The 27,453-nt window shown below is 42.8% G+C and overlaps 1 protein-coding gene across 1 annotated transcript in view; it reads left to right on the top strand.

Annotated features, from left to right (window-relative positions):
* Positions 1–1,792: 1,792 nt before the first annotated feature.
* The window catches only part of GALNT10 (polypeptide N-acetylgalactosaminyltransferase 10), a gene marked incomplete at its 3' end in the record, with an annotated part of 85,997 nt that continues 60,336 nt past the window's right edge, over positions 1,793–27,453 (top strand). The window contains exon 1 of the mRNA XM_082006011.1: positions 1,793–2,232. Within this exon, the coding sequence (XP_081862137.1) occupies positions 2,065–2,232 (168 nt within the window). The 5' untranslated portion in view covers positions 1,793–2,064. The remainder of the gene's footprint in view (positions 2,233–27,453) is intronic.

The following is a 27,453-nucleotide window of genomic DNA, read 5'->3' as shown; positions in this document are numbered from 1 at the left end:
ACAAGCCAGACTTCAATTCCTATGAGGCTCTTCAGAGGGTTTGATCGCTCAGGATGTTCTCGAATGCAAAATACTGATCTACCTGCAGCAGCGGCCATATTCTGTTCTCAGTTAAAACTTGTGCAACTCTGATGAAGTCAATTTATGAGGCAAACATTTAATTTAGCAAGCAGGCTCACAATCCTAAATTTAAACATATGTCAAGCCAGCTAGTAGCTTTGTTTTAATTAACTCTCAAACTTTGTGTCTGCCATTTCTTGATATAAATGAGGATGTTCTGCCAAGGGCAGACTGTAATCCTATGTGCATACCTACAAAACCGCCTGCTATTTCACAACTACTTTTCAAAGAGCGCTTGCAGAGGCAAGGGGATGTGGATGTTATTATAAGGGTCCATATGGCACTACGATGGCACTGCAGTATTAAATCAGAGGTATTGTGGCATTCCAACCTAGATTCTCCCAGTACCAGGTAACGTATATGTAGTTTTATTGTTGTACGATTTTAGTGGCTATGCATTATTCAACAGCGGCCAAAGTTTCTGCGCTGCTGGAGGTGATTCAGTGATGATAAAGGGAATACATTTTGCTCTAGAGGCAGGAGCAAAGGGATTTCACCGGTCGGTATCTTCTCCACCCACGGAGGAGCAATGGAAGCATTAACATTTCTAGTAAAGAAATCAGCTGGCGACAAATTCTCATTGATAATTAAAATGAAAGTACAAGCTGCCTTAACATGTAGTTAGACTTAGGAACTGTAACCTGCTCTCTAAATTAAATGCTTTCCTTGATAATTTTGGCTCTCGCAGCAGGCACTGAAATCTGCTGGAAGATGCCATCTAGTGGGTTATGGAAGTTTATTTAAGTTTAAATCCACTTGCTGGTGTGGGGCAAGGGTGGCAACAACTGCAAATGCTGGGGTTTGTAATGGTTTTTGTAGACGTTCTGTTGCTTGTTGTTCTAGGAAATAAAAATTTCCCTATGGGAGTTTGCATTGGAAGGGACCTAGTATTTATTTTGCCAGTCTCCCCAGCAGGGCACTGGATTGTCACAGCTTCACTGCGGACATTAGCCGAGCGGCACGGCTGTTCTGCTGGCAGGGCGTCTTCCTCATCACGAGGCCTGTTCGTTCTTCATTTAAGAAATGAATCCACTCCTCATTTTTGGGAAAGCTGTACTGCCGTTTTTTTCTTCTTAAAAAAAACAAACCACCATCCCGTGCCTATGAGTTATCTCATTTATGGTACAGTAGAAGCCACTTAATTGGTACCCGAACAAACAGCATTCCTTCTCAGTGGGAGCCGCCGCTGCGGAATTGATTTGGAGCGATGGGGGTAAGGCCGGGTGAGGCCACCGGCGGCATCTCCAGCCGTGGAGCTCTGCGGACGGCAGCCTTGTCCCCCCGTCACCGTGTGTCCCTGGGCGAGCTGCAGCCCCTCAGGGAGCACCCGCACCCCTGGGGGAGCACCTGCACGCCCCGCAGAGCCCGGCCCGGGCCCGGCTCCGCGTTTAACCCCGGGGGCCGATTCCTTCTCGCTGTTTCCCCCGGGCCGGTCTCCCCGCAGCGCCCGGGCAGCTCCTACCGCAGGGGCCATCGCTTAATGGCCGCAGGTATTGCCGCCGGGCTGCTAATTGCCGAGCCTCTCTGAAGCAATTAACCACCTTGGTTCCCACATCCCCGACGGCCGGTTCGGAGCCCGCTCCCGCGGCGCCCACCCAGGCACCCGCCAGTGCCGCGGCACCCCTCCAGAGTCACTAGTAGAGAGTCATTAAGGGAGAGTCATTAGGGAACAGGCGGGCGGTGGGGGGAAGCCGAGGAGGGGGCAAGGGCTCGACGGGGCGTGGCCGCCCTCCGGCGGCGGTGGGCGTGGCCGCCGAGGTCACGCCTCCTCCGCGCGCGGAGCAGAGCGGAAGTGCCGGAGTTGCCGCCCGCCGCTGCCGCCGCGCGCGCGGGGGAAAGTTGGGCTCCCTCAGGGCGGCGGCGGGGGCGGCCGGGCCGGGCCGGGTTGGGCCGCGCTCCCTCCTCTTCTTCCTCCCCGCCTCCTCCTCCCCGGCGGCGGCTCCGATGCGGCGGAAGCAGAAGCGGCTGCTGCAGGCGGTGGGGCTGGCGCTGGCCGCCCTCGTCTTCTTGCCCAACGTGGGGCTCTGGTCCCTCTACCGCGAGCGGCAGCTGGAGGGCGGCGGAGCGGCCGGCGGGGAGGGGGCCGCCGCCGTGGGGCCGCCGGGGGCAGCGGTCGGCGAAGCGCCGGTGAGTGGCGGCGGCGGGGCATGGGGGCTGAGCGGCCCCCGGTGTGCGCGGCGGGGAAGGCGGGAGCCGCTGGGTGAGGGACGCGGGGCGGGGGGTGGCTCCCGTGGGAGGGGGAGCTGAGGGCAGAAGGGCTTGGGGGCGGGGGGTGCGCGCTTCTTACGGGGGGGAAGCCTCGGCAGGGGCTGGGGAGGGGCGCGAGAGGCGGCAGCCACCTCGTTATAGGGGAGGGGGCGAGGGAGGAACAGGGGTGGGCTCCCGTGCCCCTGGGGAGGGAGCTGCGTTTCGGGAGCCTGTGCCGGGGTTGGAGGGGGAACGCGAGTGTTTTCTTGGCAGTTCGCAGATTCGGGGACCGGAGGGTCTGCTTGCCTTTTTTGGCTGAGCTTGGTAAGGCGAGGTCTTTGCCCCGTGCTCCAAGGAGTAACGAAACGGAGCTTGTCCCACCCTTGCAAAGAAAAGGAGAGTAATTCTGTCTCCCAGGGGTGGAGATGTGCCATTCTCTTCTGCGCCGCTTCTCTTCACCTGCCTCGGAAAGGTACAGGGGACCGGCATCGCCTCTGGGTCCCCGCAGAGCTTAAGGCAAGGGCTAGGAGAAAGACTGGAGCTTGAAGATTGTGCCTGTGTACTGATCCTCCTTTGGGAAAAGAGGGGATAACTCTGCCCGAGAGGGGCAGGGGATGCCTGCTGCATGTGTGGCCTGACGATACTGCAGCACATGACTACATTCCTTTCTTGTCCCGCCGGTGTAGTAGTAGATTTATCAGACAAACCCTACCGCTTTAGTGTGCGAGACGGCAAGGCTAGATCACCCAGATTAGACGTTAGGAAGCTCAGTTTAGCTGCGCTTACTTTTGGCTACATAATTGCTTTATCCACTTCTGGGTTTGGCTTTGTACCATTAAGAATGATTGGGGCTTGAAAGTGTGAAATGTCAGCATGTAACTATCAGTTCAGCTGCTACTCTACAAGGCTCTCCTCGTTCAGAACCACTTAAAACTGCTTCGTCTCTTCTCCCAAGTAACTAGCAGTAGTACAAGAGGAAATGGCCTCAAGTTGCACCAGGGGAGGTTTATACTGGTTAGTAAGAAAAAACTTCTTTACTGAGAGAATGGTCAAGCATTGGAACAGGCTAGCCTGGTGGTGGAGTCACCGTCACTGGAAGTGTTCAAAAAACGTGTGAACATGGCACTTAGGGACATGGTTTAGTGGGCATGGTGGTGTTGGGTTGATGGTTGGACTTGATGATCTTAAAGGTCTTTTCCAACCTTAATGATTCTGTGAGAACTCTTAGTTGTCTAAATCTTTCCCTTCTTGGAGACTTGCTGCTATGACCGCACTGTAAAGGTGGAGAAACCTAATGTTGGCAATTTCTGGTCTGAGGGAGAGAAGGCTCTCAAAAAGAGGTGTAGTGAAACTGAGGCTGAGCTCTTCCTTCCCAGAAGAAATGTGGTGGTTTTTTTTCCAAATGCAAGCATTTAGTGCAAGTCTGGGTATAACCATGATCATATCCTTGTAATGTGCCATGCTGGTAGGGAAAGGGGTCAGCTGTTACCTGCCATAACAAATACATTTGTAGCAGATCCTCAAAACTGCACAGAAATCCGTTTAACATACATGGATCATTACATGCCTGGACTTTCTGATGTACTGCCTTATGCTTGTATTTCTGTTGGTTGCAGGGAATCTAGTTTGTATGACTGATACAAATCAAGCCCTGTAGTCTGCCGCTCCATAGCTTCACATGGCGTGGTGTTATGGTGAAATGAAGACCACTGTAAAATCACATGTCTTCCAGAGCTTATGAGGAGAAAGTTGGTAATTATTCTTAAGAGGCTTCAAGGTTCCTTGTTGGAATTAGCACTTAATCCTGGTTAAATCTATAAGGGGTAAAAAAACAGTGACAAGCTGACTTTTTATTTTGGTCTTCCAAAATTGTCCTTGTACTGTGGGTTTTGGGTCGCTGTAAGCTGTGCAGTTCCTACCGTGCAGTGCATCACCGCCGATTTCTGTGTACATTCACTGTTCTCAGTATTTAGCTATCCTGTATTGCCCGTATTGTACAGAATGTTGACTCTGTTTTCCTCTGTCTGTTTATATGGCAGCTGTCAGTAAATTGAGAGCTACTTCTATTTTGATGGTGTGTTGAGGTGGGCAGGAAATGTCTGTGCAACTTGCAGGAGAATAAAACCTCTCTGCACTTGTGTAAATCAGAGTTACTGGGTTCTAGGCTGAAGGCTTCATCTTCCAGTCTAATTAACGTGGAGTTATGGGCTGCAGTGGGTCTGTGAAGATATACATGTATTATATGCCTATTTTTTTGAAGGATTGGGCCCTGAAATGAGAGCTCCTGTTACACTGAGCAAGGGAAAGCATACCCTAAAGGACAACTGGCTGTCTTGGTAAAAATAATTGCAGATGAAGCAGAATAAAGACAAACCAAATGTTTGGGGTTTTTTTACTGTTGTCATAGAGTTATCTGCCAGCTGGCTACAGCAATTTTTTGGGCACCCTCAGGTTCAGTGGTTCTGGCCTCTCTTTCTTGGTCCTGATGAGCATTCGTGGTTTTTTTACTTACTAATCAACTTCCAGCTTGTAAATGAATATGCTGTTTGTCTGATTGTTCATGAAGCCATTCTGAACAGCTGACTTCTCAATATCAAAACTCTAGATGACAGGAGGCTACATCATAAAAAGTTATAGTCATAGCAGCCAGAAAAGATTTTCTTCTATTTCTGGCTTTAATTTGCCTTTTTGTGCAGGCTAATCTTTGAATTGAGGACATTTCAGATGTGATACAGAATTGAGCTTTTCAATGAAATCTCTGTCCAGGCTCACTCTTTCCCTTTAAATGGTGTCTGCTGTTTCAATCAGTAATTTTATCTTTCTGAGTAACAGCAAAAGGGGGAAAAAGGTTTTAAGAAACAGCTGAATTAAAGCTATAAAGCAATTCTTAGAATACAGAGTTGTGATGCTAGCATTTTGAAGTTTAAAACCTGCTAGAAGTTTGTTTTGTTGCCTGTCTTGTGCTGCATGTTACCTTCAAAATGGCACTAAATCAGTGTAGGCAATTTGGCCTTATTTAATCTTTCTAGTGCCTGAAACAAACGTGTCAGAAAATTAAGCAATCAGAAGCCTTGTAAATATATTCTAGGAAAGATTATGCTAAATGGTTTATGCAGAAATGCCTAGGCAGCTAATTGCTTCTGTATTTACATGTTCAAGGGAAACATTATGGTGGCTGAAAATAATGTATTGCTTTAATAAGGTGGGTTAGGTCAGTGTTCTTTCCTTCTGCCTCTGGGTTCGTTCTCCCACAGCTCCGCTGGGTGCTTCTTGCTCGGCAGAGAAGGGATAGCCTGAAGTCATCAAGGTCTTGGCCTCAAGGTCATGCTGCAGATGTCTTTGGAAAAGCTGATGCATTGAGTTACTCTTCACTACAGCTGCATGCTCAGAAGTGTCCTTGATCAGTCTGTATGTACAGTCGCTCAGCAGACGATATGAAGTAGGAATTCCTTTTTTCGTGGTGTGTGTAACATGTTTGGCTAGTGTTGCAGCTTTAAACGGGGGTGACGGTATCAAGGTACTGAAGTGTTTCTGCTGACAGCAAGAGTATTAGCTTAGAACCTTCTTATACCTCATGACTGTACTTTTTTGCTCACCGGTATGTGTGTATCTGTATGCTCGTGTAATGCGGATTGACACCTGTGTAGTTTCATCTTTTTCTTTTTTTTAACAAATATTCAATAGGTAAAAACATACTATCTGTAGGTATGGGGGTAGGAAAAAGCAAAAGAAATGCAACTATTCCTTTCGTGTCTTGAATCTCCTCTCTGCCTCAGAGGCTGCTGGGCATCCTCAGCTGAAATGTTTAACTGATGTGTAGTCCTGCAGTATGTAAAACACAGATGAGTGAGTTTGTGGGCTAGTGGTTTATGTTTGGGCTAATGCAAGTGTTTACATGACTACTAATGCTCTGCAGAGACACTACTCTGTAGCTGTGTGGTCAGACTGGAGATCTGTGTTCTGTGCGATACCTGCTGTTAGGGAATGTGGCATTTGAACTCAGAGATGCTAAGCTTGAACATCTCTTTCTTTGAATTGCTGGCTAAAAGCACTGTAGTAAATTAGCTGCCTTTCATTGCAGGCGTTTTTATCTGATATGATGCATGCTTTATGGAGTCACCCTGTAGCTTGCTGTAGTAGTAATTTGTGCTCTATAAATTCACTTGTGAGCATGATGGAAGTCTATAAATCACATAGGTGATTGTGTGGTGCCCTCTGCTGCCAGCCGGCAGGAGTGGGATGTCCCTGCCTGCTGGAAGGTTGTGAATGAGAAACCAACTGCAAACTTGTGATTGAAAAATAGTTCGTGAGAGTGGTCCTCTTGGAAAGTTTGAGGTCTTAAACTTTGCCTTTAGTGCAATTAAGCTTAAAGTTTCCAGCCGGTATTGCTGAAAAATGTAGCCCTAATGCTGAGCTGAGTGGGGAGCAGTGCTGGGCTGCCTTCCAGACTGCTGCTCGTGTCCTCCTCAGCAGAGGAAGATGATCGGCTTTGCCATTCTGACCTGGGGGCAGCTATGAAGCTGTCAAGGATTGTCAGCTTCATGTTGCAGCTAGCGAAAGCTAATAAGGAAGAGGACGGTTTAGCAGGCTGTGCTGCCAAGGCTGGGGAGGGGAGAGAAGGGCCTGGGAAAAGTGAGAGGGGAAACCTTTCTGCTCTCTGCCAGCCAGAGGTAAATAGAAGAACTGACTTACCGTACTTCCTAAGCAAATTTCTTGGGCAGTTAGGCTGGTTGTGCCCTAGACCTTGCTACTGCTGTTGAGCTCTGAGGCCTGGCTCCTCGCAGACCCCCTGGAGACTGCCGTGTTGGCAGTTGTGTTTTGCTAGTCACTCATCAGCTGATATAAAAGCAAACTTTGAAAAGCTTATTTTGGTAAGTGTGGTGTAAAACAATTGGCATCTAAGGACTGAAATGCAAGTGCTAGAGCTGAACCAGCCTGTTTTAATGTAAGAGTGACTGCTTTCCAGTATGGGCTACTCTAAAGTTGATCACTTCAGTGCACTTGGGACACGAGCAGGTTTTGCTGGACTATGTAAGTGTGGATCGCACTTTGGATTAGCGAAGTGAGTTGAAGTGAGCATGAAGTGGCTAAACCATCTCACAGCTGTGAAGTGCAAAGTAAAGTTTGGAAAAGCTGTTTATTAAGGAACTGGAGCTTTCAGTGGTCTTTACTCAAGGTCTCGTTCCTTCTGGTGGTTTTAACTGTAATAGCAACAGTTAAAACTGAGCTGAATGAACAGATGTGCTCTATTCTAGATCTCCTATGCTGGGTGAAAATAAAAGGTTTATTATAGTTGCTCTTCTTCAGGGGGGGTTAGCTCTATTGTGGAGCAAGTGCTTCTGTTATCGAACAAGTGGTTCGGTGTTTTGCCATTCAGACGTGCTCTGTATGCAGTTCTTAATAGCTGCAATGGTTACACTTCTTCATGGAAGGAAGATTTCAGCAGGAGAAGTTTTTGGCTCCTGGCATCTGGACTACTTTTTAGGTCACCGGTGAAAACCATAATTGTACCGTCATCTCCAGAGGTGTGTGTTTCTCCTGTATGAATATGGATCAAATTGTGAGAGACAGCAAGATTTAAGAGCAGCTATAGTTGCCATGCATTTGACTAAGTGGACTGATAAACTAACGGAAAGTTTCTTATGACCAGTGAGGAGTGTTGGTGAAATTAGGCAGAAGAATGCTGTCTACCGGACTTATAGTATCATCTTCCACTCCCTGTTTAAATACAATTACAGGCATCACTACAAGAAGATAAAGAAGAGCAGTTAACCTTCCTGTCACGCTTGTATTTGCTTCCCTGTGGAGGCAACTAACCTTACCTTCATTGTGTAGGAACAGATCCTTGCGAAATTAAACTTTGAGGAAACAGTTATCTGGGTGTAAAAGCAATCTGCATGCTGCTCCTGTTTCTTTGCAACCTTTCCCTATACGTAGCCTTCAGCTTCCTTCTGGAAAGGAAAGAGCTGGTGGGGTGCATTAGGAGTTTGTAGGCAATGTTCCACTGTGTGCTTGAAATATCACTAGGGAAAAAAAAAAAGTGCTTCAGAAATTTGTTTGGATCCACTACGAAAGCAAGAGTTTCAACCTGCTGGCTCGGTATCCTGTTGACTTTAGCAGAGCTTGTCGTTGGGAGGCTTTTATGGAGCGCACCTTAACTGGAGTGCACTGTGCCAAGTTCCGTGGTACTTCAGGATGATGTAAATGCTTATGTAAACAGCGCTGCTGTGATATTTACCTTCAGAGGACTCTGTCCCTCGCTGGTGTCCATCACGCATCGTGTGTTCCAACCTGTTAACTCTGTACAGGAATTTCTAAGTTACGCCGCTTTAAATTGTTTGATAGTACATGAATGTACTATCAATGAATAATGCATGATGCTGTGTAGACACAGGGAGAAAGGTGTCTTCAGTGACTTTGTGCATACAAAATCTTTTAATAGTAATAGATACTCTCAGGTTAAGTCACCTGAGTGTATGTGTAGACTTTTTTTCTGGATCACCTTTACTTGAAAACTGGAATTTTTCCATAGGTGAATGGATTAAAAACTGGCTGTTCTGCTGGGACGTGCTGTGATGGCAAGCAGACATTAATGATTATTTAACTAATCGTTCATTTAAATATAATTTAAATGGTACTTAAATCAGATTGAGGTAGATTGGGTTAAAGCTGACTAGTTACTTTTTGTTAACCTTGTATCTATCTGTTCCAGTTCTGGAATCAAGTCAGGAAGAGCCTTTCTGCCCTACATTTGCACTTTGTCTTAACCTGAGCTAATGCCCCTGGACGGAACAGTTTTGGTCAGTCCTAGTGGAGTTTGGCCACCCATGTATTCCTTCTTAGATACAGCTTGCCCTGGGATTCCTCTGCTTCTAGAAAGAGGTATAAAAGACACTCTGAATTGACTTCAGGTCCCAGATTGTTTGCAAAACTTATAGCTGGCGGTGGGGATTTTGGGCAGTTAACAGAAAGTATGAATCGGTTTGTGAGATTTCACAGACTCCTGAACAAATCCTGATGCTCAAGTCACTTTCAGTACAATAGCATAATGCTTTATTTCCAAATCCAGGGATAGTAGACCCCCTTCTACTTTTGGACTGCCTTTCATCTTGTTTGCCATGAATAAACTTTCAAATTCTCAGTTATCTCTTAAAGTCTACTTGCGGTTTTACCTTCAGATCTGGCATGCTGTTTATGACTTCTTACAACCCAGGGAGCTAGGAAGTGCTACTGGTCTTGCTTTATTCAACATGAAGCACAACCTCTCAGTGGTAATGGTATCTTTTCTAGCAGTGTAACCGACACTTGTGGTAGTATTTTCTGCATTTTGTGTTACCCTGGCTCGATGGTGGATAGGTAACAAGGATGAGAGTGTTTATCTACACAGCTTTGTTAAGAATATAAGTAGTACTGGATATCAAATTATGGCTGCCTTGTCAGACTGTGCCTCTTCTGTCAGATTTAAAGGCTCTGGCAAATGACTGGAGAAAGCTAAAGATAGGTAAATCAATCTGTAGCACAGTAAGTTGCCAGGCAGCCCCTCCTTTTCGAATGCCTGGGTAGAAGGGTAACTTCTACTGTGTCTGAGAGCTGCTGGCAGCTTGGCATCCAAACTTCTGTGCACCCCTTAACAGACAAGAAATGTGTCACTTGACCTGTCTCCTTATTGTTCATAACTTGATAAAGCTTTAAATTGCAGCTTCCAAGAAGAGAGATCTACCATTTCTTGGTCCTTAAGTTTGCTTTTCTTTCTGAATAATTAGCTCTTTTCTCTGCCCTTTTGCAGTTCCTCCCTTTACTCTAATCTTAGCTCCAGGGTTAAAAGAGATCTCTCTAGAGCATGTATCTATAATTAAGGCTTTTTAACCGCAGTTACAGTGGAGTGTAAGCAGTGTTCCAGTGCTGCTGATAGCCAGGGAAGAAACTTCCTTCAGTAGAAAAGCTGTTGATGTTGTTATAACTGAACTCTCTGCTATCCCAGTCATGGAGTTTCCTCTGATACTGCTTCATGCCTTCCCACTTTATGATAAGTTATCTTTCTGAGGTTGTTGACCACTAATGGCGTATCTTCTGTAGCTCACAAGAATAAAAATATTTTATTTATTCTGCCTGTCACTTTCTTGGAAACACAGGCTGCCAGTTATTGTGAGTAGTGTCCCTCGTGTATATTCAGAAAGCTTGAGGAAATGTCATCAAGCTCATTTCTAAGGTCTGACTTCTCTGGGTCTTACTGTGACTCTGTCCAGGAATCTGAACTAAAACACAGCTTTCAGTAACTGTACCATTAGCTGGCAGCGTTCAGCAGACTTGCCGCTCTTGGAGGTCATGATGTAAACATGTGAACATATTGCCACCAATGTGAGTCAGGGTTGAAATTCCTTACTTAGTCTAGGTGCTCTTGGAGGTCTTACAACTACAGTGGACATTTAGAGGCAATTACTAAACAGTAGCTGATGGCTTAAAATTTGCACCCTACAAAACTTAGTTTACATTGCTATATCCTCTGCTTTTCTGTATTATTGAGTAAAACTGTAATGATAAGCAGTTTAAACATATTAAGAGTTTAAAATCAAAACCCTATTTTAAGCAAACTGGTATAACTCCTGTGGGTATTAAGATTCTTTCCTTGGCCAGAAATAGAAAGTAAAGGAAGGGGAGGAGGATGGAGTCAGCAAAGGCTTGACGGCATAGTGCTGCCCAACCTGGTGGTGAAATTCATTCTTAATGTTTATTTGATGACTGTGTCTTCCAGTCTCAACTCCTTATTAATTTTTCAACTGTAATACTTTTTTCTTCCCAGTTAGCACAACAAGTAGCAGAAAGCAACTTCTAAAAACTCTTTCAAAACAGTCAATGCTGGCATCCTTCCCTGTTAAGCTGAGCGTTGCCTCTGCAGCGAGGTACTAATTTCTGTTCAAAGTGTCTCCCCTCAACACTAATACATATGTCTCGCATGTACGTCATGCATGATGTAGCGGTGACCTGACATGTTTCCCTGATAGAGCTTTCAAAGAGAGATCTTGGCCCATTCTGTGTGGTTGCGGTTCACAAGGTGACTGCTGAAGTCAAACTTCCAAAAGGCCTTTCGGAGTATTTTTTTTAAATGCACAGAAATTGCAGCTGTTTACTGAAATAATGACCAACGAAGAGGTTAAATTTCAAACAAATGTTGAAAGGCGGTTTTCCAGGTACAAATATTTGAACTTGTGTCTTAAACTTGGATGTCTGTAAATGAACTCTGTCTTCCTGCTAGAGCTATTTGGTAATAAAAATAAAGGATTTGCAGAATAACAGTAAATCAGTCTGTCTCCTGCAAGAACTTTCTGGATGCATGAAATCTTCCTTTTTGTTTGACTAATCTTCCTTTCCAAAAGTCTGATTAGAATGACATTTTGTCTTTGTTAGTCAAAGTCTTGTGGTGTTTTAGGGCTTTACCAGATCTTATCTGGAAAGACTGTCAGCTGCCCCTCCTACATGCAGAGTTGCTTTGCTTCTGCCCTCTTGAACAACTGTTTTTACAAGATTATGTTGTTATGAAAAGTTCTGTTCTGCTTGATCTCTAAAGCCTGAAATCCTTTCCTTGCAGTTACATGTGTAAGCTAAGGTGACTTCAAAGGAAAGTCATCCTCTTCCCCATCTTTGCTTGTGATTATTCAGAAGATCTAACATTTAAAACCTCTAGTAGCCAGTCTTGTTTTTTTTCCTCAGTGGAAGATCATATAGGCTTGTCTTTGTATAAATTACCTCTACTTGTGTTCAGATTAATTTGGAAAGCTACTTTTACCTAGTTCGTGACACTAGCACCAAAACAACTTTTTTCTCCATGATGGAAAAGATGTAGTTTTTTTTCTTTCTTGAGCTTATCTAACATTTCTCAGCCTTCAGATGCAGTCCAAAGAAGAAATTTTCACAGGGACTAGTAAGCATGAGCTGTTGCTTAATAAATAAAACAGGTGAAACAGGGTTTGGGTTGTCTTAATGTTTAGACCAAAGTTTTCAAAGATGTCTTAGAGTGTGATGTTCCTTTGAAAAATAAGAGTCTTAGTGACTTTGATGTAGGGTATGATACAAAAATAACCACATAACCAGGTCTGGCATCCCATAAGATTTTTTTGGTTTTCTCTTTTTTTATATTATTATTTTTAAAAGATCAAGCAGCTCCTTCACTTCTGCTCAAACTGACTTTAATCTTAACTCAGCTTCCTTGAAAGTGGCTCTTTAGAGACTGTACTTTCAGCTCAGGTAAGTAAAAGCAAAATATATTCCCTCACTAAAGAAAATCGGAACCCCAAAAAGCTAGATAAATACGGACATAACTATGTTATAAAGGGCTTCAGTTAGGCAAGCGGGTTATTTTCTGTAACATTGCAGAAGGTCACTTAAATTTAGCCCAATTGTCAGTTCATGTCAGCCACTACATAACAGGATTATTCTGGATCTCAAAAAGAAGTGAACCCTGTGATTATCTTCTGTCTTCTCATTTATCTTCCAGGTAGCCTGTAGCCAGCGTTTAGTGTATGATAGCCAAGTAACAAGGAATAACCCTTTATTCCACTCCTGTGTATGTTTTGCTGATCTATGAAATTCAGTCTGGACTGCCAGTTCTTTTTGATTCTCAGGTTGTGGCTTACTCTGTTGCAAATATCTAAAACTCCTATTGATATTTTACTGTTGCATGCTGCCTGATTTTTTTTTTTTTTTTGTGGCTGTTTTGGAATCTGATTTGAGGTACTAATTTAGCCTGAAGAAAAAAAAAAAAAAAAACTCCAGAAAACCAGCATCTGTTCCCAGGTCTTGTTCACAGCAGCAGAGAAGTTATATTGGTACAATTAAAGTGTTTGGAATGAGACTTCTCAAGATTATTTTGCTTGCCTGGTTCTGAGAGCATGGAAGTAAGCTGTAAAAAAATCTGCCAAGTATTGGAAGACCTGGGATTTTGATATAGAAACTGGCAGAAGTGTATTTGGATATACATAAGGAGCCCAGAGGACTAGCCAAGTTATCATTATTGCCATTTTCCTGCTGTTGCTGCTGATTCTTTGGAAATGTGGTTCTTTTCCTATTCTGCCCCAGATTGTTTATGATCTTCAGACGCAGCTTGTGCATTCTGCGAATGGGGATGTGGAAGTCTTATCTGCAGCGTGTGAAGGTGCTGCTTGTGTTGTCCTTGGTTTTTGATTGCTGCAGAGTATCTGTGTGATAATAGGTTTTCTTTCACCATAGTTGCATATTTTCTGCAAATAGGAACTTGAGTCAGCTGATGATAGAAAGAGTCCTTGGCAAAGCAATTAAACTAACAAGAAAGTGTTTCGAACCTCAATCTGTGTCAAGTGCATTTTGGCCAAAGCTGTTGTCAGCATAAAATAATACTGGTTACCATGGGTGAAAGGCCTAACCTCTGCAAACAAGTGATGCCTTGTGGCTCTCCAAGTGCTGATATTTTTATAATAAGAGGCTGCTTATAGTAGAAATGCATCTGAGAAGCTGTGAATTGATGCACATGAGCAGAGAGCACTGGCGTTGCTGATAAATTAGCTGGGAATTGTCAGTTGTGTAAAAAAACTGAAATACTGGCTTAACCTGAAAACATTAAATGAAATATAATACTACAGATTTTCTCTCTGGATATTTGAAAACAGAAACAAGTCATCTGAAAACTTGTTTTTTAAAATTATTTCTAGAGGGTATGAGTTTTCAAGCTTAATGCAATGAAGTCTATTTTTATAGTCCTTGAAAACAAAACCTGACAGACCGTATTTGCCAGCACTTATATTGCTCTGGTGACAGCGCTTCTTTTTAAAACATGCCAGAGGAAATGCTCTGTGCCGGAGCATATGTCAGTGATTAGTGGGACCGGTGCTGCAGGATGAAGTGGGAGAAATACGGTCGCATGTAGAAAAAGCTGAATGGACAGAACATGAGAAATGTAGCGGTTTATGGATTGGTTTTACAGTAGGAATGGAAAATAGTTATTTTTAGGGTTATCTGTATGTAACTGACATGCCATCTTCCAAATCGGTTGAGGTTTAACTGAGGGGACAACTGGTGCCTTTCTCTGCATGTTTCCCTTAATTGCTTCCTTTAGACAACTGTTTGCCCTTTATATCTATCACTGTTCATATGATGCAGGTTTTTGCATGCTTTCTTTGTTTATGCCAGAGTGGACTGAAAGCCCTAGGAAGTGAGAGACTTTGGAACCCAACTCTTTTTGTGGATTTAAGGGCTCGGGCAGAGATTGATCCTCAGAAACCAGCTGACTCTCCAGACCTGACATCCTGGGTCTAGAGTTCTTGCTGGTCAAGCCCCTGGGGTGCATGCTCATGCTTTGCTTCTGGGTAGCTCTTGCCACCACCTCCTCCTCCCTGAAGCCCAGCAGCCATCTTTAGTATTGACCGCCTCTTGTTAAGGATGCTGAGCTCCGAGCACAGCTCTTGGAGTCGAGTTCTGCAGGAGCTGCGTGGGACTCCGGGTACATGCATCTGAAGCCCTGGGGTAGAGAGGAGAGGAGGACAGTGCCCAGCTACCCTTCCACAAGGATCGTTGATAGCTTTTACACAGGAGTTGCAGTGCAGGAGCTACAGCACTCAATCGATTTTGCCTCCCTGCTTTGACCGTGCAAAATAACCCCTGTTCTCTGAGAGGAACAGCTCAGGCATCAAAGCATGCAAACAGGTATGAGTGTTTGATTCTTACGTGATACAGAGACCACCTTGTACGTAAGGGCCGTGTACCTAAGACCTGGAGAAATCAGAGGTCAAAAGCCTGTCTTACTCAGTTGTTTTGAATTTGATCCTGAAGGTGCCTACAGCCTTGCTCAAGGACACACACCCCCTGTGGGAATCGCAAAGCTGGAAGTTGAGTTGTAAGGTGCACAGCATTGCAATATCAAAGTTTCTTGTGGATTTAGCCCTTGACATCATAGATGTAGTCATCGCTCAAGTGCTGTAAAAGATGTTCTCCTGCCTTACCCTGTTCTTCATATCTTGTCAGTTACGTTGGAGCTTGCCAAAATTTTTCTATTCAATATAAATGGGAGCAAAATGAAAATGCCTGGCTCGCTTATCACAATTGATGTCTGTATTTGAACTTTGCCAGTATTTGTTTATGAAAACTGCTTGTTTTCCCCCTCTGAAATCTTTTTATCAGAGCAGCTCAATACAACTTGGATTAAGGGTAGTCACAAGAGGTTAAAGAATCCCTGAAAACTAGGAAAAAGAATGTATTACACTGCTGCATAGCATTATCCTGCTAGTATCAAAATTACACTGCTACTTTTTGTAGAGTAGACATTTGGCTGTTAATATTAAAAGAAATAATGCAAGAAGCAAAGTTATTTCCAATTAAATCCAAGTTATGAAATAATTGTCTTGAGCTCACTACAGCTGTGGCTTACCTCTCACACTTTTTTTGTGTAGAATTTTTCCTCACATTTAAGAGTTTTATGGCTGTTTTAGGTCTGGGTTTTGCTAGCCTGTAAAGTTTTTGCTTTTGAGTAACTCTTGAGATAATTGGAAAAAGAGAATTAAATTCTTTGCCCCCTTTAGGGAAAAGTGATGGCTTCATGAGGATTGATTTGTGTTTCTATAGAATGTAGGAGGCCCAGTCAGAAATCTGCAAGGAGAAAGTAAAATACCCAAAGGAAAACTGCTTCCCATAAAGTAATATCCACTGAAAGTATATTTATTTTCCTTCCCTAAAGTTGCTCTATAGAAAATGCTTTAAAAAATAGATTGTTTGGTGGTACTTATACCAAAAAAAGCAGCTTTTCAGCAGTGCAATAATTTTGTTTTATAGTGTGTCACAAGTACCGCATAGCTTTCTGGAAGGGACAGCTGGATTTTCACTGGTGACTGAATCCAGTGTTTAAAGACCTTGGGCATTTTCAATCTGCTGATATGTGGTGTCTCTAGGTTTTGTAGTTGCTTCACACTTGGATCTGCTGACTTAAGCATGAGATTTCTGGATCCAGTTTCTTCTTCCTTAGCTTGTCAGAGCTATGAAAGTCTGACTTTGAAACCTTGATTATTTTTAATCTCTCTTTAATTCCTTACGACTGTTAAAGGTCTAAAGATTAAGAGGAGCACTGGTTTACCTCATTTGTGAGTCACACCTTCACAATAACAGGATGTCTTCAGCAAAATATTTTCAAGCTCATTGAAGTTGGATCCATTAGCAATGGGTTCATGTGGGTTTTTGGCTGTATCTGCAGGTACAGTCTTGGATTTTTTTAGCAGAAATACACATACAAGTGGTGCTTTGAAAGGCTGCTATTTCTGGGGAGCAAAGGAAAGGCAATGGCTCTGGAAGATCAGCAATGAGGCACGGTGTTCATCCCTCCTCTTTTGATGGAAGCTTATTGGAAAACTATCTGTGTGTCTTGCTCATGAAGCATTGTGATGCACTGTTAAGGCAAACCTGTGCATAGACTCCAGTGATCTCCTCTGTTGAGGAGGTGGGGAAGAGTACCAAAGAAAATTTTTTTCCATCCTATTTATAAACTTTGTCAGCTTATCATGAATGAGTTTGGGCATGTGTTCAGTGCTGCTGGATTATGCAGTTAGGATTCTCTTTTGGCTTCCTGAACAAGAACAATGGGTAACACATCACCATTCAATGTGTGCGTAATCTGTTCTTGGTTCTGTGCTGTGTACAGTCAGCAAGAAGGGTTAGGAATTAAATAAAGAGGAGATCAGTTTGTAGACCTGGATCTTGTTTGACATGGGAGTACAAAGCTTCTAAAGCCTCTAAAAACTCTCAGTGGCTCCTCAAAAGAGCAAACTGGTTGGCAGAGAAGACCCTGCAAGCTGCTTGGTTATGTAGAGTACTCTTAAAATTTTATGAAATAGAATCAAACATTCTAATTGCATGTCTGGGCTTATGAATTTAATGTTGACTTTAGCAATTCTGCTTAGTACCCCAATGGAGCTAAACTCTTTGTGTAACAATGAATCTCTTCTAAAAGATCGTAATCTTAAGAAATAAAAATACTTGAAAAAAGCAGGGAGGGAGAGGCAGCAGTTGCAAAGATATCCCCTGGTTTCTTGAAGCTCCTCAAGTTTTAAGTTTCTTCTGTGGTTCAAAGCAATCTTGGCTTTAGCTTACGTTGTGAGAACTTCCTCCTTGCTAGCCTGCAGAACGGTTTGGACAACCTGCAATGAGTATGCAAGAGATTACTGTGATCTGCAGCCAAAATGGTGGAAGCATTAAACAATGCTCTTTAGCAAAATAACTGCAGAACAGCTTCTCAAAGGGATTTATTGTAGCTCAACCAGTAGCCACAAATGCTGGCTTGCATCCCTGGAACACTGAATGTTTGGGAAATGGTAGAGTTTGCAGTAGGAATTAGTTAAGATTTATTTTTAGGTACGTGCCTACCACATAATGCTATACCATCATTTCAGTCAGTCCTGCAATATTGCAGCTTTTTGCTTCTTTGCTGTTGGTTTCTGCTTACCAACTCTGCCTTTGAGAGGTAACAATAAGAGAACACAAGGAATGCTGCTGAGCCGTTTATCCTCTGACTGCTGCACACGAGATCTTTGCAATTCATCTGTTTGGGGTTGAAAGGGTAGGCAGGACAGGTCACATTACTCCTTGGATAGTCAAACTGTTAGTTTTCCTTTTACACATTTGATGTATAGCTGTGTACCCAGTCTGAAATGGGATGCTACTTTAGTCATTCTTGCTCTTCATGGTGGTTTACATTCAAGCCCAACATAGGTCAATAAGAGAGCTGACGTAGTTCTTGTCGGCTGCATATTCCTCGACCACGGGAGAGTCAATGACTGCTCCCCTTTCCAACTGCGTAGGTTGATGTGGGAATGAGACTGAATGCACTTCTCCAGAGCAGTGGACTTCAAGGAGAAGAGGAAGTAAATGACCATTTCTTCATCTTGTCCTCAGACAACATCCTATCCCAAATCCAGCTGGCAGAATGGGCTGCATCGAGTAAAACGCTTGGCACTAACTCTAGCAAGGCTGACGGTTTTGTAGTACTAGACAGCTGGCATCCCGTGGATCTGACACAATGCTTGACATAACTATTAATCTATGTTAATGGGATTGCCTGAGCGGCCTTAATTTTTCATTGTGGAGTCAGCAAGGCGGATGCTTCAAGTCCGTGGGACTGAATGTGTGCTCCCAAGGCACCCACCCAGCTCAAAGGTGGGAACCGCGTGTTGGTGCAGCAGGTTGACGTCCAGCTGATGCAGGAAGTGCTTGCACTAAAGCAGCAGTCTTGGAGGTGATGGATTGCGTGTCCTCTCTTGCTTTCCTGTGTCAGAATAGCTCTAGTTTCTCTAATGGTCTACAGCTTGAGATTGAAAGAAAATGCCTATCGTGTAAACATTTTTGTGTATATATATAACAGAAACTGTAAATGTTAAAGTGTTTTGGTATCTTGCAGTGAAATGTGCCCTCTAGAAGCAGAGTGGCATTGGTTGGATGGGCAGCTTTCAGAAAGAGAGAAAGGTCTCTGCTGTGGTTTTTGCTGCTCCATTTTTGAGTTTCTATTGCTAGAAGGAGACCTGCTGTACTTTGGAAAAGTTACAGTTGAAAGAAGTTACAAAACAGCATGCCAGCAGGGTATAATCTCCTCAGAGTAATCTCTTGGGAACTGCACGTACTTGATAGACATTTCAACGCATAATCCTTCTCTAAAGAATAAAGGAAAGTTCATTGGTATCCAGACAAAGACCCTTTAGCCATCTGGACTTGACTTAGATGTTGTCTGCTGCTTGCTTGTGGGTGAGAAAGTGCTGTCTGAGCTGTGGATATAAGGTGCTATGCAACATATTTCAGTAGCACTTAAGCTCCCTTGACCTAATTTGCTTGTTTTTTTACTGGAGCACTGATTAGCAGTGGCTTGGTGGTGTAAAAGTAAGCAGCAGTTAATTCTTATAAGTCAAGTCCTGTATTACTGTAACTTCGGTAATGCCATCTTTTGGAGAAAACCAGGCACAGTCCTCCAAGAAATGTGATAAAGGATAGGCAGGAGTGATCCCGATGCCAAATACTGACATGACAGGCAAATTGCATGCTAAGACTTTGATGGTGCTGGCTACTTCTGACTGCCGCTTTCCTTTTCTAAGTCACGACTGATCTCAGCTCTTAGCCAGAGCAAGCTTCCTTGGAGGCCTTAACACATTCCACAGGATTCCAGATTGTTCTGAAAATACTTTCTAAATGCTGTCTTAATTAAAGATTTCTTTAAGTCAGAATTAAGTTATTAAAATGTTCCAGGCATTTTCTAGAAGTCTTTGAAAGCTGACTGTACATTCCTTTCAAAGTTGATTTACTGCCTGTTACGGGTTAAAAAGTAATATTGTGCTGCTTGGGAGTTGCAGATAAGTTCAAATGTTTGTTTGGTTTTTTTTAATTTAAACATTTTTAAATTTTTATTCTTGCAGCAGTTTGCCTCTTGTGAACTGACACTGCCATTGAGTCTTTAGGATTTTGCAATTGCATAGTTGTGGCCCTTTGGCAGTAATGGAAAAAAAAATCTAGTGCTCCTGGGAGGGCATTTTCAAAATCCCTGGGTATGTCAGACTAGCTGGTGCTGTGTAAGACAACAGACTAAGAGCCATCTAGAAGGTGTTTGTCTTCTTTTGCAGAACCTGTGGCTGCTTCTAAAATACTGGGTAATCATACATGATGTGTTTTGTACTTTGCAGAAAAATTGCATATGTGGAGTTGTTGGCAGCTTGTGGTGCTGCAAGTATTTAATGCACTGTTGAGCTGATCTGACGGTAACAAGCGCTTTGCTTCAGCGACGCGCCTTTAAAGACAAGTTGCAGCGTCCTGCGTCGGTCTCTACCAAGAGTAGGGACACAAAAATGATCAGACGGGTGGAACGCCTCTCCTATGAGGACAGGCTGAGGGAGTTGGGGTGGTTCAGCCTGGAGAAGGGAAGGCTCTGCAGAGACCTTATTGCAGCCAGCCAGGACATAAAGGCGACTGATAAGAAAGATGGGGACAGACTTTTTAGCAGGGCCTTTTGTGATAGGACAAGGGGTCATGGATTTAAATGAAGACTGCAGATTTAGACTAGATCTAAGGAAGAAATTTTTCATGCTGAGGGTGGTGAACCGCTGGCACAGGTTACCCAGAGAGGTGGTAGATGCCTCATCCCTGGAAACTTTCAGGCTCAGGTTGGTCGGGGCTCTGAGCAACCTGGTTTAGTTGAAGATGCCCCTGCTCATGGCGGGGGGGGGTTGGAATAGATGACCTTAAAAGGTCCCTTCCAACCCAAAGATTCTAAGATCTGTGAGAAGAGGAGGTTCTCTGCCATTAAAATAGTGGTAAGAGCCTCAAACCTAAGCAGTGTTGTGAGTCTTTTAGATATGCGTACCGAGGTGGATTGAGTGTTTCTATTGCACTGTGCTGCTGTTGTTGCTTTATAATTAGGGTTTTAGGATTTTAAAGACACACTTCCAGTAGCTGTATTCTGTGTTTCTAATGGAAAAGTCTGTGTATTGGGGGGAAGTGAATTTCTGTAACAGTAAAGCAGAGTTCTTTGCTTAAAAGGTGTGTTTGTAAGACAGCTCTGGGTCTGCTCTCTTTCCAAATCCATGTTCTGCATAGATCGTGCTCTTCCTTGATTTTACAGGTAGCTTGGAGGAGCTAGTGGCTTCAGTGGAGTTGTCACCTTTTCCTGGTGAGTGCAGTTAACTTCTGGAGAAGATGATATTCAGTCTCGCCTTACTCAGCCAGCATTAGGAAAATCTGCTGGTTCGAAGATGAAGTCAGTGCAGAGGTGTCTTTCTGAGCTTGCATTTGGCCTTTGATATTTTTCTGCTCAGTTCTATAAGGTTGGAAAAGGTTTAAAAACATAAAATTGGAGCCTTGTCAGTTTATGTTGCTTCTGCTGGCACCCACAAGCAGCTGTGAAACTGCTTATCAAGTCGATGTTCAGATTCTGATTGGAAATTGCAAGAGCAAGTTCAGACTAGAACTCAGTCCAAAAACAAATGCGTGGTTATAGAGAGCATTATTGTCATGTACATCTTCCCCGAATTTTTTACAATAAGTGAAATGTTAATCCCTTTCTATTTGCTTTGCAATATTCTGATGTATCAAAAGCCACATAATTATCAATCCTTATTAAAGGTTCTGCAGTGGGAATGGATGACTGTCTCCATATTTGCTGTGCAATTACTGTTAAGTAACAGGAAAGCCTGCTAAGTGGTCAGTCAGCAAAACCATTACTGGGAAACTATGCGGGTATTGAGCACTTAAAAGCTGAAGACAAATTTTGACGTGTCTTCTCTGTTCTGAAAGAAAGATGGGAGACAGTTCTTAGGAACTTTGCACTGAGATCAGAGACTAAGCAGTGAAGGCAGTGAGTGAGGACATTAATGTATGGGGCCAAGAAAAACATTTCTTTCCTAGGAGAGCAAATTATGACAGGGCTGTTTATCTCCCTTAAGTTTCCCAGGAGATGTGAATACAAAATATGTTGTGCTCAGCTTCTTCTATCACTGTACTAGATAATTTCTTTGTAAATCGTCTTACCCAGAGAGGTCAGTTTTCTAGCCCAAACCTTGCTTCTCTGTTCCTGCTCTGTTCTTGAAAGCATTTTGCAGATTTGCCTTGTTTGTGAGAGGTGCTTCCTCCAGCGCAGCATGGGTAAAAAGAAGTGTAGAGCTGCGTGCATTAAAAAGACGTGGCATTACATAGTTGTGTGACAGTTGCTTCTCTGACTCACAAAACATATATTGGGAAGGTGTGGTTGTGGGGAAGGTTTACATAGTTTTTTGGACCGCTTCACTGCAATCTGAAGCACAAGTTACGTGTTTATTCAGGGGATTTCGACTTGCAGTATATCATTCTCCCAGCTTTCTCTGGATCTGGACAGCAGACTGTCCTCAGGGGTGTGGGGCTCTTTGCTCACAGACCATGAGGTTGCACTGAACATTTGCAATTTGTTTTGAGTTGGACGCGCTTGCCTGCCTGTTGGGCAAGTTGTTTCAGTTGGCTTCAACCTTTCCATACAGGAATGCCTGTTTGGGCCATAAGGAGCAGCTGAAATAGCTGGTTTTCCAGAATGTTTTGCTTGAGTTGTCTCTAAAGCCAAAGCCATGGAAGGCTTTTTAATACAGTAAGTTGGCATGAGTGAACGCAAAGTTGGGCAAAGCGCGTTGAGCTGGTGGCAGCTGAAGGCTTGTATAGAAGCACTCCATAAAGGAAGGGAGCAGCTTTCCAGAGCGCCCTGTCAGCACCTGGTTGCGTGCGCAGTGGTGAAACTTTGCCCCTGTTGTATTGCTGGGAATGAGTCCAGAGCCTTGTAAAAGTCTCCGTTATACCTGTGATGCATGTTGCTGTGCTTTTGCAGACTCAGTGTTTGCGTACCTTATATCTGTGCTGATTTATACAGCTCAGGAACCTTTGGAGCAGCAAAATGCTGTCACCTTGTTAGAATGACCTTCATTCAGAGGGAACGGAAGACCTGGGTCAAAATTGAGTTTCTGACTCAATTAAAATCCCTGCTCTCATTCACTTCCCATGGAGCAGTAAGCCACTATTTATTTGAGATGGAGTTTAAAGTTAAAAACCACAATGTGAATTGCTCAGGAAGGGATGTAATTTTGTGCACCTTTGGTGTTGATAACTTGGATAGAACAATCGCAGGAAACTTATTTCTGGGGGAGAAGTGACGGGAGGTATTCTGGGCATGGCACTCTTATGATAACTTCTGGAGCTTATGCCTCTTACCAGACAGGTTTTGAATGTTTGACTAGTATAATCAAAACCAGATGGATTATGGAAATTTGAAGTTTTGTTTGTTTTTTTCTAAAGCCCAAGAAGTCCAATTAGTAGAATTCAATTCAGAAGAGTTTAAAAATTAATGGTAAGTTACCTTATAAAATATAGATCACTTGAGACTAAACTAAGAGCAGGCATATGGTTTTGATTTTTCTTTTTGTTCAAACACTGATACAGTACTGAGGCCAGACAACTTTATTTTCTTCGTGCATTATAACCATCTGCAGATGTTTTAGATATTCTTCCTTCTAAATGGACTTTGACAAATGTATCCTGGAAGCCAGCAGTTCTAAATATATTCTGAGGAAATGTAGAAAATAAAGTTTACAGAATTAAACATTCAGTGTCTGAATCAAGAAAATTTACTTTCTGCCCTTGTCAGGGGATTTGCTAGCTGAAAACATTCTTTTGCAAGACATGTGCAGATGTTAGTCCTGACACATGTAGAGACTGGAACATATATTGCCATGGATGGTCTTGCGTGCTATGTTGTTTGCTGGCCCTCTATTGCTAATACTGGAAGGTGGACACTTGCTTAAAAGGGTACTTCAATATATATATCTAAATGCTGAACTGAAATTTGTAACAGGTATGCAACTTTTCAGCACTAAGGCAAAAATAAATTGAAGCATGTATTTGAACACATGGAAATGCTGTATTTTGTGCATCAGTGACAACGGCACGGCCCTCTATTAACAGAACCTTTTGTGATATTTTAATTGCTATGTTCAGGATTAAAGAACTTTTTAAATGAAGAATTTTTTTTTTGTACTTTTTGTCTCTGCATAGGTTTGAATTGAACACTTGCCCAGAAGGGCATCTTAATATGTGTATATATATGTATTACAAAATGTTGCTTGCATGTTCAAATGTATGGCTTTAGGGTAGAGAGGGACTATATGATTATTGACATGGGAATTGCATCAGGTGTCCTTGATTCAGAAATTCCAAAATTCCAAAATTCAGACAGCTTGATTCATCATTACATAAACCTTTCATTCATTTTTTTCCATACCTTGAGAGAAGTTGGGAAACTATCTGTGCTTTGCTGTAGACACCTCATTAAAATGCAGCATCCTGAGTTCTCAGTCTGGTCAACCCAGGAGGAGAGAAAAGAGGCATCCCGAGAGGATGGGCTGAGCGCTTAAAGGCTGAACACTCAAAACTAGGTAGTAAAAATACCCCTTTAGGCAGGGATGTGCCAAACAGGCAATATGTCTGATAAGGATAAGGATTGCTTATATATTATTGTTTGAAATTGTTGGGGGAGGGGGGTGCCAAAAATCTTTATAGAGGGTTTTAATGGGAAATGGGGATTGCTTAAGTGTTGTCGGTAGCTTTTTGTGCAAGGACGTTTTTGGTAAAAAGGTATTTGAGAACAAGGTATGTTCCTTTAAGGGGTTACCCAAGGGTAACAACACATCTAATTTGTGCCACACAGGGTAACTAAAGGGAATCTCCTTGCCCATCTATGTTACCCCTAAAGAGCCTTCCTCCAGCTTTGGACTAGTTTAATTATAAGCCAGCTTGTGCTCGTCGAAATCCCTAGAGTCTGCCTGGCACTGGGGAGCAATTCCAAGAGAAGATTAGAGATGGCAAGCATCAACGGGTGACTACTTGAGCAGGGACCTGCTTGCTTTGCTTGAAGGGACATGGCATGCTGCCCTGCAGCGGGGAGCCGAATCAAGCAAATGCAAGTCTAATGATTTGGATTTTGCTACTTCACATTAGTGTTTAAAACTGCTTAGATATAATCCTCCTAGCAAATCTCTCCATGCTTTGAGATGGCGAACATTCACTGCTGCACGCTGATTTTTAAGTATGAACTGGTTATACTGAATTCTTGTGCAGCTGAACAAAGGCTCTCCCTGATGCCTGGCAAAGAGGGGAAGTTTTCACATTTGATTTTGTTTCTACAGGAGCATAAAATGGTTCTTTGTATCAGTGGCTATAACAAATGAAACATTCAGCCAAAGGTTTGGTTTTGATACTTCCCAGTTGTGTAGTGACTCTGGAAAATGTATATATGAAATACGGGGTGGGAATTCTGCTAGGTTGCTGTAGAGCTACTGGTCCCGTGTGTTTTATTGGACATGTTTTCTTGTCTTACAAATTATTATTAAGAAAGTTTATGTTGAAGGTTGCTGCTCATAATATGAATCTTTTCTTAGTGGTTGCTCACCTGAGCCACAAAGAAGTTTTTTTTCCCCAGTCACCCAGGATGCTTCCACTACCTCTAGAACTTGCTCTGGTTTCTTGCTGTGACTTCATCAAAAAAATCTCAGAAAGAGTACATGCCCCTCAGCTGCCGCTGTCTTAACATACTTACGCTCAAAGGTCCCTCCTCTGCACTGTGTATGGAGCCTGAAATCTTTGCATTTCTGATTAAAAGACAAGCCACAGTTCACTTTCTGAAACATTAATCAAAAGCATGCAGTATTTTTATGCAGCACTCAGAAGATTGATCTGAATACTTTCAAATCTGTAGTAGCTATGAACTTTGGCTTGCATCTTCTTGTAAGGAAAAGAAAATGATTCTACCTTTAATGGAAACTAGCAGAAAGTTGGCTTCTACTTAACTTTAAGGAATTTGGGCTGTTTTCTTCTCCCTGTGGTCTAAGTGGAATATCTTGGCTTGTCTGAAGCAACTGCTGATTTTTGAAAATGCATTTAAAGGATTGTGGAGGCTAAATTATTTTATTTTTTTCACATGTTGCCACCATGTATTATAGTTTCTTCATAGTTTCACTTTTTGGATGAAATGTTTAGCTTGCTGTAGTGAGACCTTCTAAGTAAATTGTTCCAGACAGTCAGACTAGTTCTTACTGAGGATGGAGGATTAAGTGATGAAGGCTTTTAACTACATGAGCATTGTTTTGGTTTGGGTTTTTTTGCATGCAGTGATCCTTTCTGGAGCTCACAAAGAAGATTACTTGAATAGACCGTTGTTGCTGCGAAGTCGTTGTTTAGTCGGGATCTTCTTTGGCAGTCACTGAGATTAAAATGTTAGCATGGGCTTGATCCAGTTCTGAAAACTAAAGCAAGTGCCTGGTTAAAGTTTTATATAGGGAAGGTGGTTTAAATTGCAGCAACCAATTAGATTAACCTGTCTGGAGATGTTAAAACTAGGTGTACTGAGCAACCAAAAATGTGTTGAATTTCCCACCTACTAATAAGCATTTATTGATTCCTTTAAGGCTGGCACTGAGATTTTCCTTCTTTTTTTTACGTAAGCCACTTTCTGCTTTGAAAGGTGTTTAAACTCTTTGGCTTAATAAACCTGACAGTTGGGGGAAAGTGGAGAGTGAGACATGGTCCTGTGTAAGGGAGTGTGAAAGTGTGAATTTGAGTTCGTGAGTGGTAGAGATAGCAAGAAGAATAGTAAATGAATTGCCTGAATATGCCCTCCTGCCTGACTAATAATGATCCAGTAACCAAACTGTGTGTGTTGAGGGCTTTGACTCAAGTTGTCTCAGCAGGGGAGGCAATTTGATGATCTTGCCCCCATTTTGCAGTTTACTTCCCTTTCGATTGTGCTGGTATGGCTCTGGATGGGTACCTACTGTAAACTAGATCAATGAGATGAGCTGGATTTGAAAGAAGAAAAAAGCCTTTTAACTGACCTTTGCTCCCAAGGGTGATGACTATAGAATAGCAGTGTAATTAAGCAAACTGGTTTTGCTGAGCTGTGTAGAGGAAAAAGACTGCTGGTCTCACCTGTTCAAAGAATTTTCAAGGATTTACTTCAGGCCATGGACAAAAGTGCCAGGATTTATCGGTCTAAGATTAGTTTTACTTCAAGGTACATAGCAGCCTTGATTTTTGTTTATTTTGTTATGCAAACTGGAAAGTAATTCCACTAAATTGCATGCATTAAGAATCTTATTTTTTACTTTTGGCGAGATTGACATCTCATCATTACAGTAAGTGTTATGGTCCTTCTTCCTTCTAATGTAATTTGTGAAAATCTGGTCCTACGTGGGCTGCTTCTGAGCAGCTGTCCAAATAGGGATTACTGAAACATTGACATTTATCTGAGCTTTTTGCTTTTATAATTCATAATAGCTATCTGCTCTGGCTTATCCTTTTTGGGCTGGTGAACTTGTCTTGCCTCTTTGCATAGTGGTAAATTTATGGAAATTCATAAATATTTCCTAGTCTGGGAGCATCATATGGACTCTTAAATCTTGAAGTCTCTTTGCTTGGTACTTCGAGTTTCAAGAGATGTTCTTAGAAGTAAAAAGAACTAGTTCACTTAACATGTGGCCCCTCGAGTATTTTATAACATGAGGCATGGGAAGATAGGTCTAGCTGAAGACATCTGTGAAGCGATACTGAGAAAGAAGTAAAAGCTTGAGGTGGGGTGAAAGTATTTCATTGCTC

This window comes from Phaethon aethereus (genome assembly GCF_964289735.1).
Source record: "Phaethon aethereus genome assembly, chromosome: 14".
Classification (NCBI taxonomy): domain Eukaryota; kingdom Metazoa; phylum Chordata; class Aves; order Phaethontiformes; family Phaethontidae; genus Phaethon; species Phaethon aethereus.
Note: the sequence above shows the minus strand (reverse complement) of the source record. Positions and strands in the feature narration are given on the sequence as shown.